This window comes from Pagrus major, chromosome 1 (genome assembly GCF_040436345.1).
Source record: "Pagrus major chromosome 1, Pma_NU_1.0".
NCBI classification, from domain to species: Eukaryota; Metazoa; Chordata; class Actinopteri; order Spariformes; family Sparidae; genus Pagrus; species Pagrus major.
Window position 1 is genome coordinate 37,928,513 of NC_133215.1, and position 15,626 is coordinate 37,944,138.

Below are 15,626 nucleotides of genomic sequence, written 5' to 3' on the forward strand. Positions count from 1 at the left end.
CTGGCCGTTCGGTGACTTGGAGTTTAGCAGGAAAAAGCATCCTGTACACAAAACCGGCGCTTCTCAACTCTGACTTGACCGTGGAGTATGCGCTCTTTTCTTGGAGACCTCAACGCTGTAGTCGGGAAAGATGTGTACTTGGGACCCATGAAAGGAGAGGGACGTGCCGGCCTCCCTCGCCAGCTTCAGGATGTGCTCCTTGGTCTGGTAGCGGTGGATCCGCGTGATGAATGGCCGTAGAGGGTCGCCTTGTTTCTTACGGAGGGTAGCGACTCTGTGCACCCTGTCGACAGATGGAGGGGTAGGAAAAGCATCTGGACCAAACATTTCTTTCAGGAAAATCTCCATGAAAGTGGTTGGCTGTGAGCTCTCAATTTTTTCAGGTAAGCCGGTCCAGATAGTCTGTCTTGAGTTTGAGGGCATCGTTTTCTTTGGACAGGGCTATGCAGGTGGACTCGAAGGTTGCCAGTCTGGTTTCCATATCGTTGTTAAGTGACGTCTCCATGTGTTGAATTGTCTGGTTGTGCCGGTCGATAGTTGCTTGGTCTGACCAACATTAGTATTTCAACAGAGCTCTCCCGGTGTGCGACCTACTCCGTCATTAGTCAAACCAGAAGTTCCCTGTCAGTCAATTTCAACAGAAGTGTCTGCTATATCCATGTATTGTCATGTACTGTATGTTATATATGATGATTTAAAATGTTGACACAGGTCTTCACGACTGATTACACTGTTACTGAACTTGCAACCTAATGAAAAAATTATTGTGAATATTTAATTTATTATAGTTTTTTTTTCAATTCAAGTGTCCTTATATGCTGTTAGTCCATTAATCTGTCCATTCACATTCATTCAACCACCCTTCCCTTATCTCGCCATCCCACAATGTAGTTGATGGAAAGTTGCATTGTGACATCATCACACAAAACACATCATTGCTACTGACCAACCACTTTTTTGTCTTCTTTTGGCCTAGTCTACATGTACACAGGTTGTTGTTTTTTTTAAAGATATCTCTGTCCAGATGAACGACTAATCAGCATTTCAGAAATAACCTCTGTCCATTCTAACACAACTGAAAACGCATATCTCTTGGCATGCACGTGCCATTGTAAACAGGAGGAAGATTGTATACTCCAGTCAGTTACTTAGTTACATAAAGTACTATTTATGAGGCAGGGAAACCTTTTTCACAGAAGGTTCTGAAATAGCTTGCTACCAAAATATTGCAAGCAGCCATTTGTGTTTCTCTTTTCCATCATTGTATCATCTATTTCCATTTGAGTCTTTAAATATAACAAACAATGTAACATCCATTCCGTCACCGTACAAACTCAAGTACTTATACAATATCATAGAATTCACATTTGCCAATGATCCTACATATACTGATGAATATGGATGTCTGCGCCATGGTTTCCAAAAACCTCTGCCCATATAGACACAAACACTGAAAACATAGTTTTTGAGTTTTTTCACCCTGGAACGAGTTTTCCAATACGTCTGTTTTCAGTGACCTGAAAGGCCAAAACGCATAGAAAAAGCATTTAAAAAAATACCTGTGTACATGTGGATAGGACCTAAAATTAACAAATAATTAACACAAATGTTACTTACCTGGAAATAAATATTCATATGTTGAACATTAATGTGTTAACATCTGTGTGTTTCTAGGTATTTTATCAGTACTCTCTCTGTCCAGTGAGAGTATGTCCTTGGCATCAGAGCTACCAAAGGTTTCCTATGTAAAAGCCATTGATATCTGGCTCATTGCCTGTCTCCTTTTTGGATTTTCATCACTGGTGGAATATGCTGTCGTGCAGGTCAGTTGTTAATTGTAAACAGACACACATACATACAACATTTACAGCACATCTCCATCACTGGGTTGGACCCTCCCTGGCCAAAGAGTCTAGGATTATGGCAAAAGCAACATTGATGGCACATCCAACAGACTCTCACTCCCAACTTGTCAAATACATCATGTTGGTCAGGTATGCTCTTTGTACCCCTACACAAATTTTGCACATTCCCAAATCCCTCTTTGGGCTAAAATATGTATTCCTTGAAACATCATCTGTGTTTTGTCAACTGTCAAGACAGGATTTCTTGCATTTAAAGCAAAACAACTTGACAGAGAAACAACAAGTCTTGATTTCCCTTTTCTGTAACACTATCAGTTTTGTAGCCTCATCAGTAGACTTCAAAATACAAATCAAAATAATAGGGATAATATCTGATAGTGCCCTGAAAAGAAACTTCAGAGGATACTGTTCTTGAGACTCATTACTTTTGTACTGGCTTTCTGTCCATCAAGTCCAAGAACAGCTTCTGAAACATGAATGTACATTCAAGTTCCTTGAGATAGCTCAGATTCAGAGCATATATTATGTCCATCAGCAAAGAACAGCATATACTTTACCTCCAGGATTTTGGTTCCCTCAACCACGATGTTTGCAGTCTTGTAGTCAGATCCTGGGGTGGACTGGTTACATTTTCATTACTTGCCTCACAAGGCTTGTCTCAAATTCTTCTGTATCCTTGCAAAGCAAATTTAAATAAAGGTTAGAGATAATGAATTGGATGACCAACGTTTTAGACTGTAACTGAATTCAGTTAATCAGTGTAGCCATTACTTATTTTAGACATTCATGCTGAAAGGACCATTGCTATTTTACTACTGGTTGGGCTTTGGCCAGAAGTGCAATATGCTTAAGAATTGAGGGAGCAGCACAAGAGCAGATTTCTGCCCTGTGTGTTTACACTATGCCCAATGTGAATTCAGATTTGAGAGATTTGATTTACTTGTAACCAAATCCCTTGAAAAAGGCAGCGTATGGTGACTTATCTGTGTACTTAAATGGTATTGTGATATTCAAGAAAAAGGGCAAAGGGTTCAAGAAAAACTTCTTACATTTCAAAGACAGGTCTAAATAATCATACCCCAAGAAGCATGTCCTTGATCTGCCTGATTTTCATTCCTGTAGCTCCTCTTCTTAATGAGACTAAGTCCAACAGTTTGGGTGTGCAATGGCTTTGACTTTGAACATAAGGGCAGACTCAATACTTATGGTTATTCTCTTGAATTCTTCATTTATCTGTAGACCACACAAATGAAAAAAAATCATTTATTTATTACTGTAACACACTACTTGAAGAGAAACAACTCTTAAATCTGTGTGAAGTTAAAAAAAAAAGCAGTGCACTGAAATGACAGCCATTACTGACTTGTATTTTGTTCCAAGTGATTAACTCTCTTTGGAGGTCACTTGGAACCAAAGACCAATCAACAAGTAGAGCCACTTAAGTGCCCTGCTTAATCAAATGGTAACAATTGTTACAAGCAGATCTCAACTTGTGAATTGGCTACCAAACAATCAATATCATGGTTTTAAGTTTAAAATATAACAGAACAACTTACCTGTGTTGCATCAAATAATGCAGGTAAACATGCCTCTAAGTCCCAGATTGCAGGGGCCTCATAGATGATTTCTTGCCTATGAAGAGAGAATGTCTTCATAGGCAACCAACCACCTGGCAATTATCCCTTACCATTCCATAAAAGAGTTCCACTCTCGCTTTCTCCAAACTTCCACTGGTTTCACCTTGAGGATGAGGACGTAGGTAATGTAGGTTTTTTAACATTTTTGGCAGGAGCCTGCTTGTGAGCTGGCTTCTTCTTTAGTAAGTTCGCCACAGTTTCTGGCCAGCCAATACCTCGAATTTTGAATCTGAAGTTAATTTTATATTTGAGTAACTGGATCAATCCATAACATCCATTGCAAGAACCTGGTTCTTTGAAGCAGGAATGTTTTTTGACCAGGTCCTCTGTAGGCCAGTCAATCCAGCCGGAAAAAAACAAAAAAATTGCAAAAGAAATGTCTCATAGTTTTTATTGGTCCTAATACCCTCCTGAATTATATACTAAAAGTCTACCACTGTAGATGGAGTGGAACATATTTTTTTTCGAGATTAAAGGCCAAAGTTGTGCCCAACACTCTTAAGTAAATTGAGTAGAATAGGGGAAGATTTTCAATGAATAGCTATCACTATGAAACTTCTCCGGTTGATTAGTGACATAATACCAAAGAAAAAATGTATTGCAAGCTTTTGAGATTGTATGTTTATATATGCAAATCAGGCCCTTCTTCATAAAATGTACCATAATTTGCATATATTACAAAACACAAAATTTGAAAATTGGATGAAGCCAGATTAAAAATTATTGTTTCATTATGTTGACACAATACAAAAAGACAAAATTAAAGAAGGGACTGTGTCTATGTTTCTCTATCAACCCATACATTAGAAAATACTTTTTAGAGTCATCAGAAAAATCTATTTTCGCCATGTTTTTGGTATAAAATGTAGAAAATATCAGGCTATTGAAAATATATCAACAGAACTCCTCCCTAATCAAACACAAAATATAGATAGTAAGAAATCTGTAAAGAATAGTTTATGTAGGTGTTACTGAAGTGGAGATTTCTCCTCCACAGTGTACGAAAACCTAATTTTGAGAAAACACCCTTTAAAGATTATAGTGAAAGGGAATCAATTTTTCAGAGGAAACCACTATTAACAGACAAGTCATTGATATTGAAATCTATAAATAGACAATACGTACCAAAAACCACAACTCAAGAGACAGATGTAGAAGAGAGCCCAGTAGGCACTTTAATATACAAGATAAGAGGTAGGCCATAACACTTATAGATTTGACTCTGTGGCAACAACAAAAAAAGTTCAATCCATGTTCTCATCCAAGTTTGACGACATATTTGCACATACGCCTCTGCACTCTGTGCAAGCTAGGGAGCAGTCGAGGCCTTGACAACAGCAATTGCAGCACGTTGTGCAATTGTCAGACTCCCATCAGATCAGTGTTTAAAACTAGGTGGACTATTTTTTTTGTTTTGTTTTTAACCAGTTTGGATGCAGATACAACCATAGGACCATTACTTTTGCAATTTATTTTGGTTTTTGGTCAAAAACCTTTTATACCAAAAACATGACAAACATAGATTTTTTGATGACTCTAAATAGTATTTTCTAATGTATGGGATGATAGAGAAACATAGCCACAGTCCCTTCTTTAATTTTGTCTTTTTGCTAATGTGTCAACAATGAAACAATAATTTTTAATCTGGCTTCATCCAATTTTCAAATTTTGTTTTTTGTAATATATGCAAATTATGGTACATTTTATGAAGAAATACCTAATTTGCATATATAAACATAAAATCTCAAAAACTTGTAATACATTTTTTCTTTGGTATGATGTCACTAATCAACTGGAGAAGTTTCACAGTGATAGCTATTCATTGAAAATTTTCCCCAATTCTACTCAATTTACTTTAAGAGTGTTGGGCACAACTTTGGCCTTTAATCTCGAAAAACAATATGTTCCACTCCATCTACGGCGGTAGACTTTTAGTATATTATTCAGGAGGGTATTAGGACCAATAAAAACTATGAGACATTTCTTTTGCAAATTTTGGGGTTTTTTTGGGCTAGATTGACTGGCCTACTGCTACTTGACTTATTTGTGCACTTAATGGATAAGCAGTGATCGCATTAATAGCCTCAGCTAAACCACCTAGAATGTCTGGAAGTAGCGAGATGAGATGGTCTTTTGGTACCAAAAAGCACACCAGAGCAACTGAAGTTTTCATTGCTGGACTGAAGCAGAATCTCTCTAGTGCAAGAGAAACAGAGGACCTCAAATTCTGACGGTCAACCCTTTGACCGCTGGGCTAGGCTTTCTTTTATCTGTGCTAGATGGGCAAAATGGCATGGGAGGACAAAGATGAGAAGACATCATCAGAAGGCCAAAGAGAACCATCAATAATGCTTGAGAAGGAGCTGTCTAAATCTGTTAAGGTTGAAGCTACTGCAGGGGTTTCCTGGATATATACAACCTTGATAGTGTTCTTATCCTTGATGCCAGTTGTTGCATCCTTGTAGTGCAAACAGAAATCCCCAAGAATCCCAGATGTGTCTCAAAAAAACGGAATTAAGTTCTTCAACTGTTCCAGGGATTCCAAAAGGTAATGTCAGTTTCTGGACATCAGTGTCAGAAAGTATCACTTAGAGATGGGCTGGGGACATTTATTAATCTGTAATACACAAAATGTTCAAAAATGTTACAGAACCATCACTTCAAAATTCAGTAAAAATACATTATTGTGTTTCCCACAGAGGAAAAATAAAGGACAGCACTCCCATCAACCTGTTTGTTCTTGCCACATGGATGTTCGGGCAAGACCTTCTTCAGCGTGTATTCTGGCAAATTCACAGTAAAACTACACAGGTGTGCTAATTATAGGTTATCCAAAACTGCAAAACAGATATAGCCCAATAGGGAGAGCTATAACCTTTTGAAGGAGAGCAAAGGACCACACAGGGTCTCATACAACCAAAACAAAAACTCACAACAGAATAGCACCTAACTGTATCACAGAAACAAAATCGCCCATGTTTGCATCACAGGAAACAAGTAAATGAAATCTTCTCATTCAGTCCCTTTGGAACCAGAGTGTTGAGGAAGTGTATCCAATAGGCTTCTCTCTGGAGGAGGATTCTGTCCTTTTACCACCTCTCCATGGCATTCTCACTGCCTCAATGCCCATATAATGTAGTTCACTCAAACTGTGGTTATGACTGTTAAAGTGCCTGGCTACTCATGATTTAACATCGAAGTTATGAATAGAACACTTATGCTCACATGTTCTGGTTTTTGGCTCTCGTTTTGTTTTGCCTACATAATACATATTAACAGGTAAACCACATATATATATGACAAGGGAAATTACCACTAGGGATCTGAGACATGATGAGTAGGCCTGTTAGGCAAATCTGACTTCACTTAATAATCCTTCAAGCTCGAAGACCGTTTAAAAAAATGTCTAGGCAGATTTTCAAATGAGCTAGCAATGTAAGCATCACCTTTCAAGATGTGCCATTGCCAACTCACTACTTGTTTAACTGACTTGGATATAGGACTGTAGGTCGATACTACTGTAGAACCCTGAGAAGACGTGTCTCTTTACCTAGATTCAAGTAAATCAGACTATTGAACTTGGCCTACTCTATTCAGATGGTTCTCCAACAAGTTTTTCCTAAAACCTCTCATCTTAAAATTTTTACAAAGATCTTTAGCATGCTGCTCAAAAGATTCATCAGAATTACAAATGCGTCTTAATCTTAGTAGCTGACTATATGGAAGCCTTCTCTTTGAAGCGGAAAGTATTTCTGTCAGTCTCCTTTTTATACACTTCAGTGTGAAGACAATTACCGTCTTTCTTCACATCCACACAAACATCCAAAAATGAAATACGCTCAAGATCATAACAATGTGAATTTTATAGAAATCTTTCATATTTCCACTCCAAATGAAAAATAACTCGTCTATGTACCTCCAATAGCTTTTAATAAACTTAGAAAAGGGACTGTTGTTATAAATAAAGTCCAACTCAAATTTCCCAATTAACAGATTAGCATAATTTGGAGCTACTGGTGATCCGTAGCAGAGCCTCGAATTTGAAAATAGTATTGATTTTTTAACATAAAATAATTTTAGTCTATTAGTGAAAGATAACAAAAACTCGGTAAATGTGTTCAGGCAGGTACTCTTACCAAATGAGTGAACTTTGCAAATTTCACCATGTACACTAAAGTTCCAGCAACTTCCTGTTGGAAGCCACACCAGTGGCCGAAATCCATAAAATCTGTACATTTCTGCCTCGTTTGAATTTAGTGCAAATTTTGTAAGTTTTTGAGAATGTCAAAGCCCTAAAAAGCAATTAATTTGTCAGAAAAACAAAAATTCCCTGCATTTTAAGGACGTTAATTTTAGCAATGTCAATAGCTTATTAACTATCGTCACGCCCTTGTTTTAAGTTTGTGACAATTCAAATAGCTGGTGTGATGATCTTTGTTGCTATTTTTACAGTATTACAAATACCATACATTAGACAACATGTGGATGAAGGTTCTCAGTCATCCAGGTCATAGTTATACTAAGTGCTATATCATAGGCAACTGGACTTGTTTCAGTTTCTTGAAGATGAGACATAAAAATGATTTCAAGAAAAGTCCACTTGCCTATGATACAGCACATAGTATTAGACAACAGTATACTTACATTTTGATGCAACCACTTTGCCACTGCTACCACTTCCATGTAATGGTCTGCCAAGTTTTTATTTCCTGTTCGGAGCTAGGCAGTGGGACTTGAGAGTGGGAAATCCCTATCTGGTCATATCAGGATCATTGTGATCCAGTCTGCCAATGTTTTGAAATATTCGGACAAAGTCACTGAGATAATTTTGATCTTTGGGGATTAGGGAGATTTCATTATATTGGTAAATATATTCTCCTCACGTAAATTAAATTTGACTCCTGATCCTCTGTGCTACAACCCTGCTTCTGTTGCTGCTGTGCAGAGCACGCACTTCAGTTTAAAACTTGATTTCAGCATGGCATGGCATGGCAAATAATGATAAAACAGGCAACATGACAGTGGGCAAGTAATTCATTGGTGTATGACCAAACACCATGTAACACCGGCCACACAGTACCGCAGCAATCGGAATCAGAATCAGAATCAGAATCAGAAAGAGTTTTATTGCCAAGTAGGTTTTCACATACAAGGAATTTGTTTAGGTCTCGAAGGTACGTGTGCCATACAGTAAACAATAAACAAAAAACAATAAATAGACAACAAATAGAGACAGGCGAGACAGACAGAACCAGACAGAACCAGACAGAACCATAAGTGACAAGCCTAGTGGTATAGTCACACATGACAAGAATAAACTTGTTATTGATGATACTGCTGTACCACTGGTTCACAAGGCCAAGGCTTACTGGTTAATAGAGTCTCTGGTTTAAACCACGCCCCTTTTTGCAAATACTCAGACCAACCTCTCGTTTGGTGCATTTAGCCAGCAGAGCGGTAAGTTCTTGTCCTGCATGGTGGCTGTGGTGAAGTCGACCCAATTGCAGGACAGGTCTTTAAAGCGGGTGTACAGCTTTTGGTAGACTCATCTAGTGGCGTGTCAAGGGCCAAGAAACGCTTGCAGGTAGTTTCCCTGCTGATCTCGTCTGTACTCGTTTTTCCTCAAGATAGTGACGTTTAGCTAATCATGGTCTGTGGTGTATGCTGGGTCCATGGCCACAAAAGCACTCCTGGCTTTGCCAGTCAGGAAGAGAAAAAATGAGCAGCCTCATCTTGGTGTGAAGGGAATTGTTGAAGTTTGATAGTTGCTAACTTTCTGAAGAATTATAGACTTAGTGGGATGAATCAGATGTCTGAAATAGATGCGGCATTGAGGGCACACACGGTGCTCTCTGCAGACTTTCAGATTGTCTTGATTTATATACTGTCACAACAGGACAAAAGTGCAGACAAGGCAGACTCAATCAGCCCCATATTTAAATATTGATCATGTCTTTCCCAGGACAATCTTACCTAAGATTAAAGGGCCATTGATCTGTGACTACCTTGCTGTACGGATGAAACATTTGGAGAAGTTAGTAAAGCCCAGGAAACGCTAGAGCTGCTTGCAGGAGTTTGCTGTAGGCCACTCCTCCATGGCTTTAATCTTGGCTGGGTCCAGCTGGAGCTGTCCCTCGGCCACCACATAGCCTGGGAAACTGATGGCTAGAGAATGTAATTCGCATTTCAGACTCAGACCCAGACGACTTTATTAATCCTTTTGGGAGGTTCCCTCAGGGAAATTGAAGCTCCATGTCACTCAAAGCACTGTTACACACACAGTAGAAAAGTATACATATAAATAAATAAATATAAAATAACACTGTAAGTATAAAGTTAAATATATTATATACACACACTTGTATATATATATATATATACATATACTTCTAGACTGTCCTTCAGTCTCTCTGTCTCACTGTTCATCTACTCATCTGTTTGCCCTCCTCGCCCCCAGTGAGGAGTTGAACGGTTTGATGGCACGGGGGACAAAGGAGTTTTTTATTCTGTTTGTCCGGCTCTTTGGAAGGAGCAGCCTGTCGCTGAACCGGCTCCTCTGGCTGCTGATGACAGTGTGCAGAGGGTGGTTGGCATTATCCAGGATGCCCTGCAGTTTGTTAAGAGTTCTCCTCTCTGCCACTGTCACCAGAGGGTCCAGCTTCATGCCGACCACCGAGCTGGCCCACCTGACCAGCTTTTCCAACCTGGAAAGGTGCACCTTTGATGTCTTGCCGCCCCAGCACACCACAGCATAGGAGAGAACACTGGCTACCACGGACTGTTAGAACATACACAAGAGCTTCCTGCAGATGTTGAAGGATCATAGCCTCCTCAGAAAGTACATCCTGCTCTGAGCCTTCTTGTACAGCTGCTTTGTGTTGCTCATCCAGTCCAGCTTGTTGTCCAGCCACAGCCCAAGATATTTATAGGTCTCCACGACCTCCACCTCCTCTGCTCCTAACAGAACTGGTCTGGGTCTGGGTCTGTCCCTCCCGAAGTCGATGACCAGTTCTTTAGTCTTTGAGGTGTTGAGCTGCAGGTTGTTTGTGTGGCACCAGACAACAAAGTTCCTCACCAGGCTCCTGTATTCCTCCTCTTCATTGTTTCTGATACACCCCATGATGGTCGTGTCATCTGCGAACTTCTGGATGTAACACATTTCAGAGTTGTAGCAGAAGTCCGCTATGTACAGAGTAAAGAGGAGGGGGGACAGCACAGTCCCCTGCGGAGCTCCTATGCTGCTGACCACAGTGTCAGACATGACATTTTTTGGGTTTTACAAACAACTTATTCTCAAGGAGCCTTTGTAGGAACAGTCACACCAACTGAGTGTGTCCCTCCAGTATGTCATCTAAGTAGACAAAAACGAAGTGGTTTAGCATGTTGCGAGAACATCATCTATAAGGACTTGAAACATGGCTGGGGCATAAGACAGGCCAAAGGGCATCACCTTATACTCGAAGTGACCTAGAGGTGTGTTGAAAGCAGTCTTCCACTCATCTCCCTCTCTGATCCCCAAGAGATGATAAGCATTATGAAGATCCATCTTAGTGAAGACTTTTGCCTGACAGAGAGGTTTAAAAGATGAGTCGATACTTTTGACAGTTTTTTTTTTAAATTTAGTCCACAATAATAATAATAATCGATGCAGGGGTGCAAAGTCTTATCCTTCTTGGCCACGAGGAGGAGGGACAAATCAGACCTGTAGAGAGAGAGTCAGAAATTTAGGCCTCCATGGTCTCCCTCTCGGGTCGAGACAGATTATATAGTCTGCTGGTGGGAAGCGGTGCGCCAGGGAGGAGATCAATAGTGCAATCGTATGGTCTATGAGGGGGGAGAGAGAGAGCCAGCTCCTGGCTGAACACTCTCGCCAGATCATGATACTCAGGTGAATGACAGAAAACGCTCCAGCTGAAGATGGAGGATGTTGACCAATTCATATGGGGACTGTGGAATTTGAGCCAGGTAAGTAATAATGCAACATGAGAAAGAGTTGGATGAGTTTGTGATGATTGCTTGAGATCAGCAGGGTCATCGAGTGCAGTTACTGTCTTGGGGTCTTCTAAATGCTCCACAGGGATGTTAGCTTGCTCAACCAGAGCTGCATCGAGTCCACCAGAATGTTGACAGGTAGAGAGTCACGTGACCACCAAAGTGAGGCAGGGAGGTTGATCCGATGAGAAGAGCTAAAGGAGGAGGAGGTCTGGCTCATCAGTGTGCTCTCCTTCACTGATGAGCCTACTCTTTTGGTTTAGTTGGCAGGAGGCAATGAGGTGACCAGGCAAACCACAGTAGATACAAAGTTGGTTTTGGAGAGGTCTTTGGCGTGCAACAGGTGATAGACGAGTTCGACCAAGTTGCATGGGGTCCTCCAAGACAGCAGGCGGAGCTCCAACCGGGCCAGTGAGTCAGGACACAGGGCTTTGTTCATGGAATGTGAGAGTCTGAGGTGAGTGTGGAGTCAACCTGCGTGGTCTGGAAGTTCTCTCCCTGCGCCTCTCTCTGAGTCTATTGTCTATCCGAATAGCTAGGGAGATAGCTTCCTCTAAGGCCTCGAATACATATCGCGTAGCTAGCTCATCCTGCAGCTCATCATTTAACCTGTCGTGTAATGACTTCTTATTGTTTGTTCAAAAAGGTTTTTCAGAGTTTCAAAAGTCACCAATAAAAAATCATCTCCAGGAGTCCCCAAAAGCTGAGTGCTGTAATGCTTTTATTGCCGGCAGCAAAAACATGAGATCAAACAGACAAAAACCCATAAAAAAATCTGGCTTTGAATACAGAGTGCTTTCCTTATATTCACCAAGACGGGACGGTGGGCCCCATGACTAATCCAACCACTCTTCTTTGTTCAACTCCTCATTACTCCCTCAGCTACTCCCAGCTCAAGGAAGAGCTGCACTTCCTGCTCCACATTCAGTAGTCGCCTGATTACTTTGACACAAAACAAAAAAATGACTACACTACACACTAAACACACTACACTACACACTACACTACACGCTAACTATACACTCCAAACATGCTAAATGTCACAAATCTCTCAAATCTCAAAACTCGCTATCGCTAACGCTGTCTCTCTTTCGCCGCCGTCACTGCAGACTGACTTTCTCCTCTTCCTCAGCAACCAAATGCCGTGCATTGCCATATAATTTTTTGATTGGTTGATGTGGTGCATTTTTCCACCAATAAGAAAGGGGGTAGCCATGTTTTTTTGCTTGCAAGCACTTTCTGCTTGCGAGCACTCTTCCTGCACCAAACGCGCACCAAACATGATGACAATATTCAGGGAAAAGCATGGCGTAAATTATTTATCATAAGTCTGGTTTTACTTGGCCTATCAACACAATTTAAAAACTGGTATATCATTTGAAGTCCACACTTTCGACACAAGTTGAAACTTAGACTCGGCAAGGCATCTTAAATTGTTCATGTGATTTGGACACGCCGGCGCGTCCGTCGACTTCAGAGGGCTCGCTAATGAGGTGTTCATCCTTGAGTGAATTCAGCTGCCTTTAAAGCTACAAAAGCCTGCTGTAAGACCTCTGAGATGGTCTAACGTGGCGTTAATTCATTAGGCTCTACAGAAGCGCTCTACAGAGTATGGCATTAAGCTTTATCTGAACTCCTCTCCACCCCTCCTCTGAGTCTCTGCTAGTTTTACATTACAGCGCTTCAACTGTTGGGTGCTTATTCAATCAGCTGATGTGGAATAACATACAGTTTTATCCATCTATCATATCTTCACACATGACTTAACACACACACAGCCATTATTATCGATTGATTATTACTTATTTTGATTATATTATTCTACAAACCCTCTAATGAAAACCCTCATCAGAGCTTGCGCATTCCACCCATTCTGTGTGGCTAATATGCCAAAATCGAGTAAGCTGCAGCTGACTGTGATAAATAACATAAGGTTAGAGGGCAGTCCCCTGCCTCAGGACCCTAACTGGATGTTTGAAAACCTTATGTAACTCACTGATGTAAGTTGTGAAATATGAGTCTAGAATTACAGATCTACTCCAGACCTGCCAAAATGTACGCATTTTTCATACTCGGCACGCATTTTGACCCTTAAGTACGCTTGTACGAATTGCTGCTCTCCAGGTATGCATTTTGTTGCATCTCGCAGTTCGCCTGTTTCAGTTTCTATGCAGATACAATCTATGAAGTTGATTCTGCTGCTGAGCCACAACAATCTGCGTGTAAGTGGAGTGAAAAGCTTTTGGCCAATCAGAGCGCTACATTTTAACACCCTCGCCCACCTGCCCCTCCTAGCCAAATGCTTCGCGCGTTCAATTCAATTCAGTGCCTCAAGCAAGCCAGGGTGGCCAGATAACCAATCCCTCTTTGCCCGCTTGCTGTCACTGCTAATCGCCTGTATCCCTATAGTTCTCAGCCAATGCAAAGAGCATTGAAAAGGTAAAAAGGGGTGGGCAGGGGGTGGTTGTACACATAAAATGTCTTCAAGGTTGGCAGGTCTGCTACTCTCTCATAAAGCAGGACCCACTGAGCAGCTTTACCTCTCAAAAAATTAATAACATATGCTTTGCGTGACTTATCTGTAGGGTAACTTGAAGGCTGTTGATCAAATACTGGAGACACTTGGAGCAGGAATTGACCACAGGCACCCAGATCACCGGAGTAATGTTTAGGTGGGGGAACAAAGGGCTCTCTTGTGGGGTGAGAGGAGGTCAGCACAGGGGCTCTGTGAACAGGTGGAGGCTTGCTCTGATGAGTGCAGAGTGGCGTGTGGACCAGCGTAGAGGAGTGCAGTGGGTGAGTCCGTGGCAGGCAGAGGTTCAGAGCTGGTGAGTGGCTCAGAGCGATCCGAGGCTGGTGAGACTGGTGGAAGAGGTGCACGGAGATTACGAATAACAGTTAACAGATGTTTGTTAGAAAGAAATGATCTGATCCAGGAAATATTTCTGAGATGGTGGAAGTTGTATTGAACTACTCAATTTACATGATTGTCTAAACTGAGGGATTGATCAAAAATGACACGGAGACTTCTGCAATATGGATTTACTAATTGGGACAGAGATCCAAGACTGTTTGATATTTGGAAGTTAGCGCTAGCTTGTCCTATGATCAATAGCTCTATGTTATCAGCATTAAGCTGCATAAATTTTGTGACATCAACTTTTGTTTGTCATGAAGGCAATTTAGCAGATTAACAGAGTTATTTGTTGTATCACAGTTTAAATAGATTGAGTATCATCTGCATACAAATGGAAACTGAAACTATGTCTGCAAATAAGTGGCCACTGAATTGTCAGTCTTTTTGAAGTTCCCTTCGTCATTCACGTTACGTTACGTGTTCTCAGGAATCTGTATAGCAAGCAAAATTGAAACTAACAGGAGAAACTAGCAGGAGTAGGTTTTTTTCAGTCTGGTGGTCTTTATTACCTGGCAGAGGAATGTGTACAGTGTCTGTGTGATGAGTTAGCATGCGCATCAGTGTGGAGTTCGATTCGGCAAATAACTGTGCATGAAATAGTAATGCTGATATCAGAGAGACAACAAGGCTGACCAAGTTTGAGGAAGTTTTGCACCCTTGGTAAAGTGGAGTGAGGTATGTTTGCTCTAAGTGTGGATTGTAAATAAGATGTTAATTCTGTGAAACACTATTGATATTTACTGTGTATGGTGTTTTACTTGAATAAACCTGTAAGGAAAGTTATATGTGCTAATTTGAACAGCACTTGAATATTCCCTGTTTTCTGTATACATGTGTTTGGTTATTTGAGATTTTTAAAACAGTTGACAAGCTGTGTATAGCTGTGCAAGTGTAACTACTACACTCCAAAAACTACACTGTAGAAAATTAAGGACATGTTTTTAATGATGTTATGTCAAACACTTAGATTTTGTCTTTCCATTTTTTTTTTTTTTAGTTCTTAGTTTCATGGTGCTCGAAGAGATCCCAGATTAAACAAATGCACCCGTTTGGAGCCTCTCTGTTTTTATTATTGTTGCCAAGGGATACTACAGGGCATGTAAATTGAAAAGAGGATCGGACCTAGCACCGACCCCTGGGGCACCTCACAGTGGATGTCCACTTTAGGTATGACCTAAACCTTTGTAGAGCTGTGCCATTGATACCCACCCAGGT

The 15,626-nt window shown here is 40.7% G+C and overlaps 1 protein-coding gene across 2 annotated transcripts in view; it reads left to right on the top strand.

The window, feature by feature from the left end:
- The window catches only part of LOC140998533 (glycine receptor subunit beta-like), a 114,010-nt gene that overhangs the window by 87,071 nt on the left and 11,313 nt on the right, over positions 1-15,626 (top strand). For both annotated transcript variants that reach the window (XM_073468859.1, XM_073468852.1), the window contains exon 8: positions 1,675-1,823. In XM_073468859.1, coding sequence (XP_073324960.1) covers positions 1,675-1,823 — 149 coding nt within the window. The remainder of the gene's footprint in view (positions 1-1,674; positions 1,824-15,626) is intronic.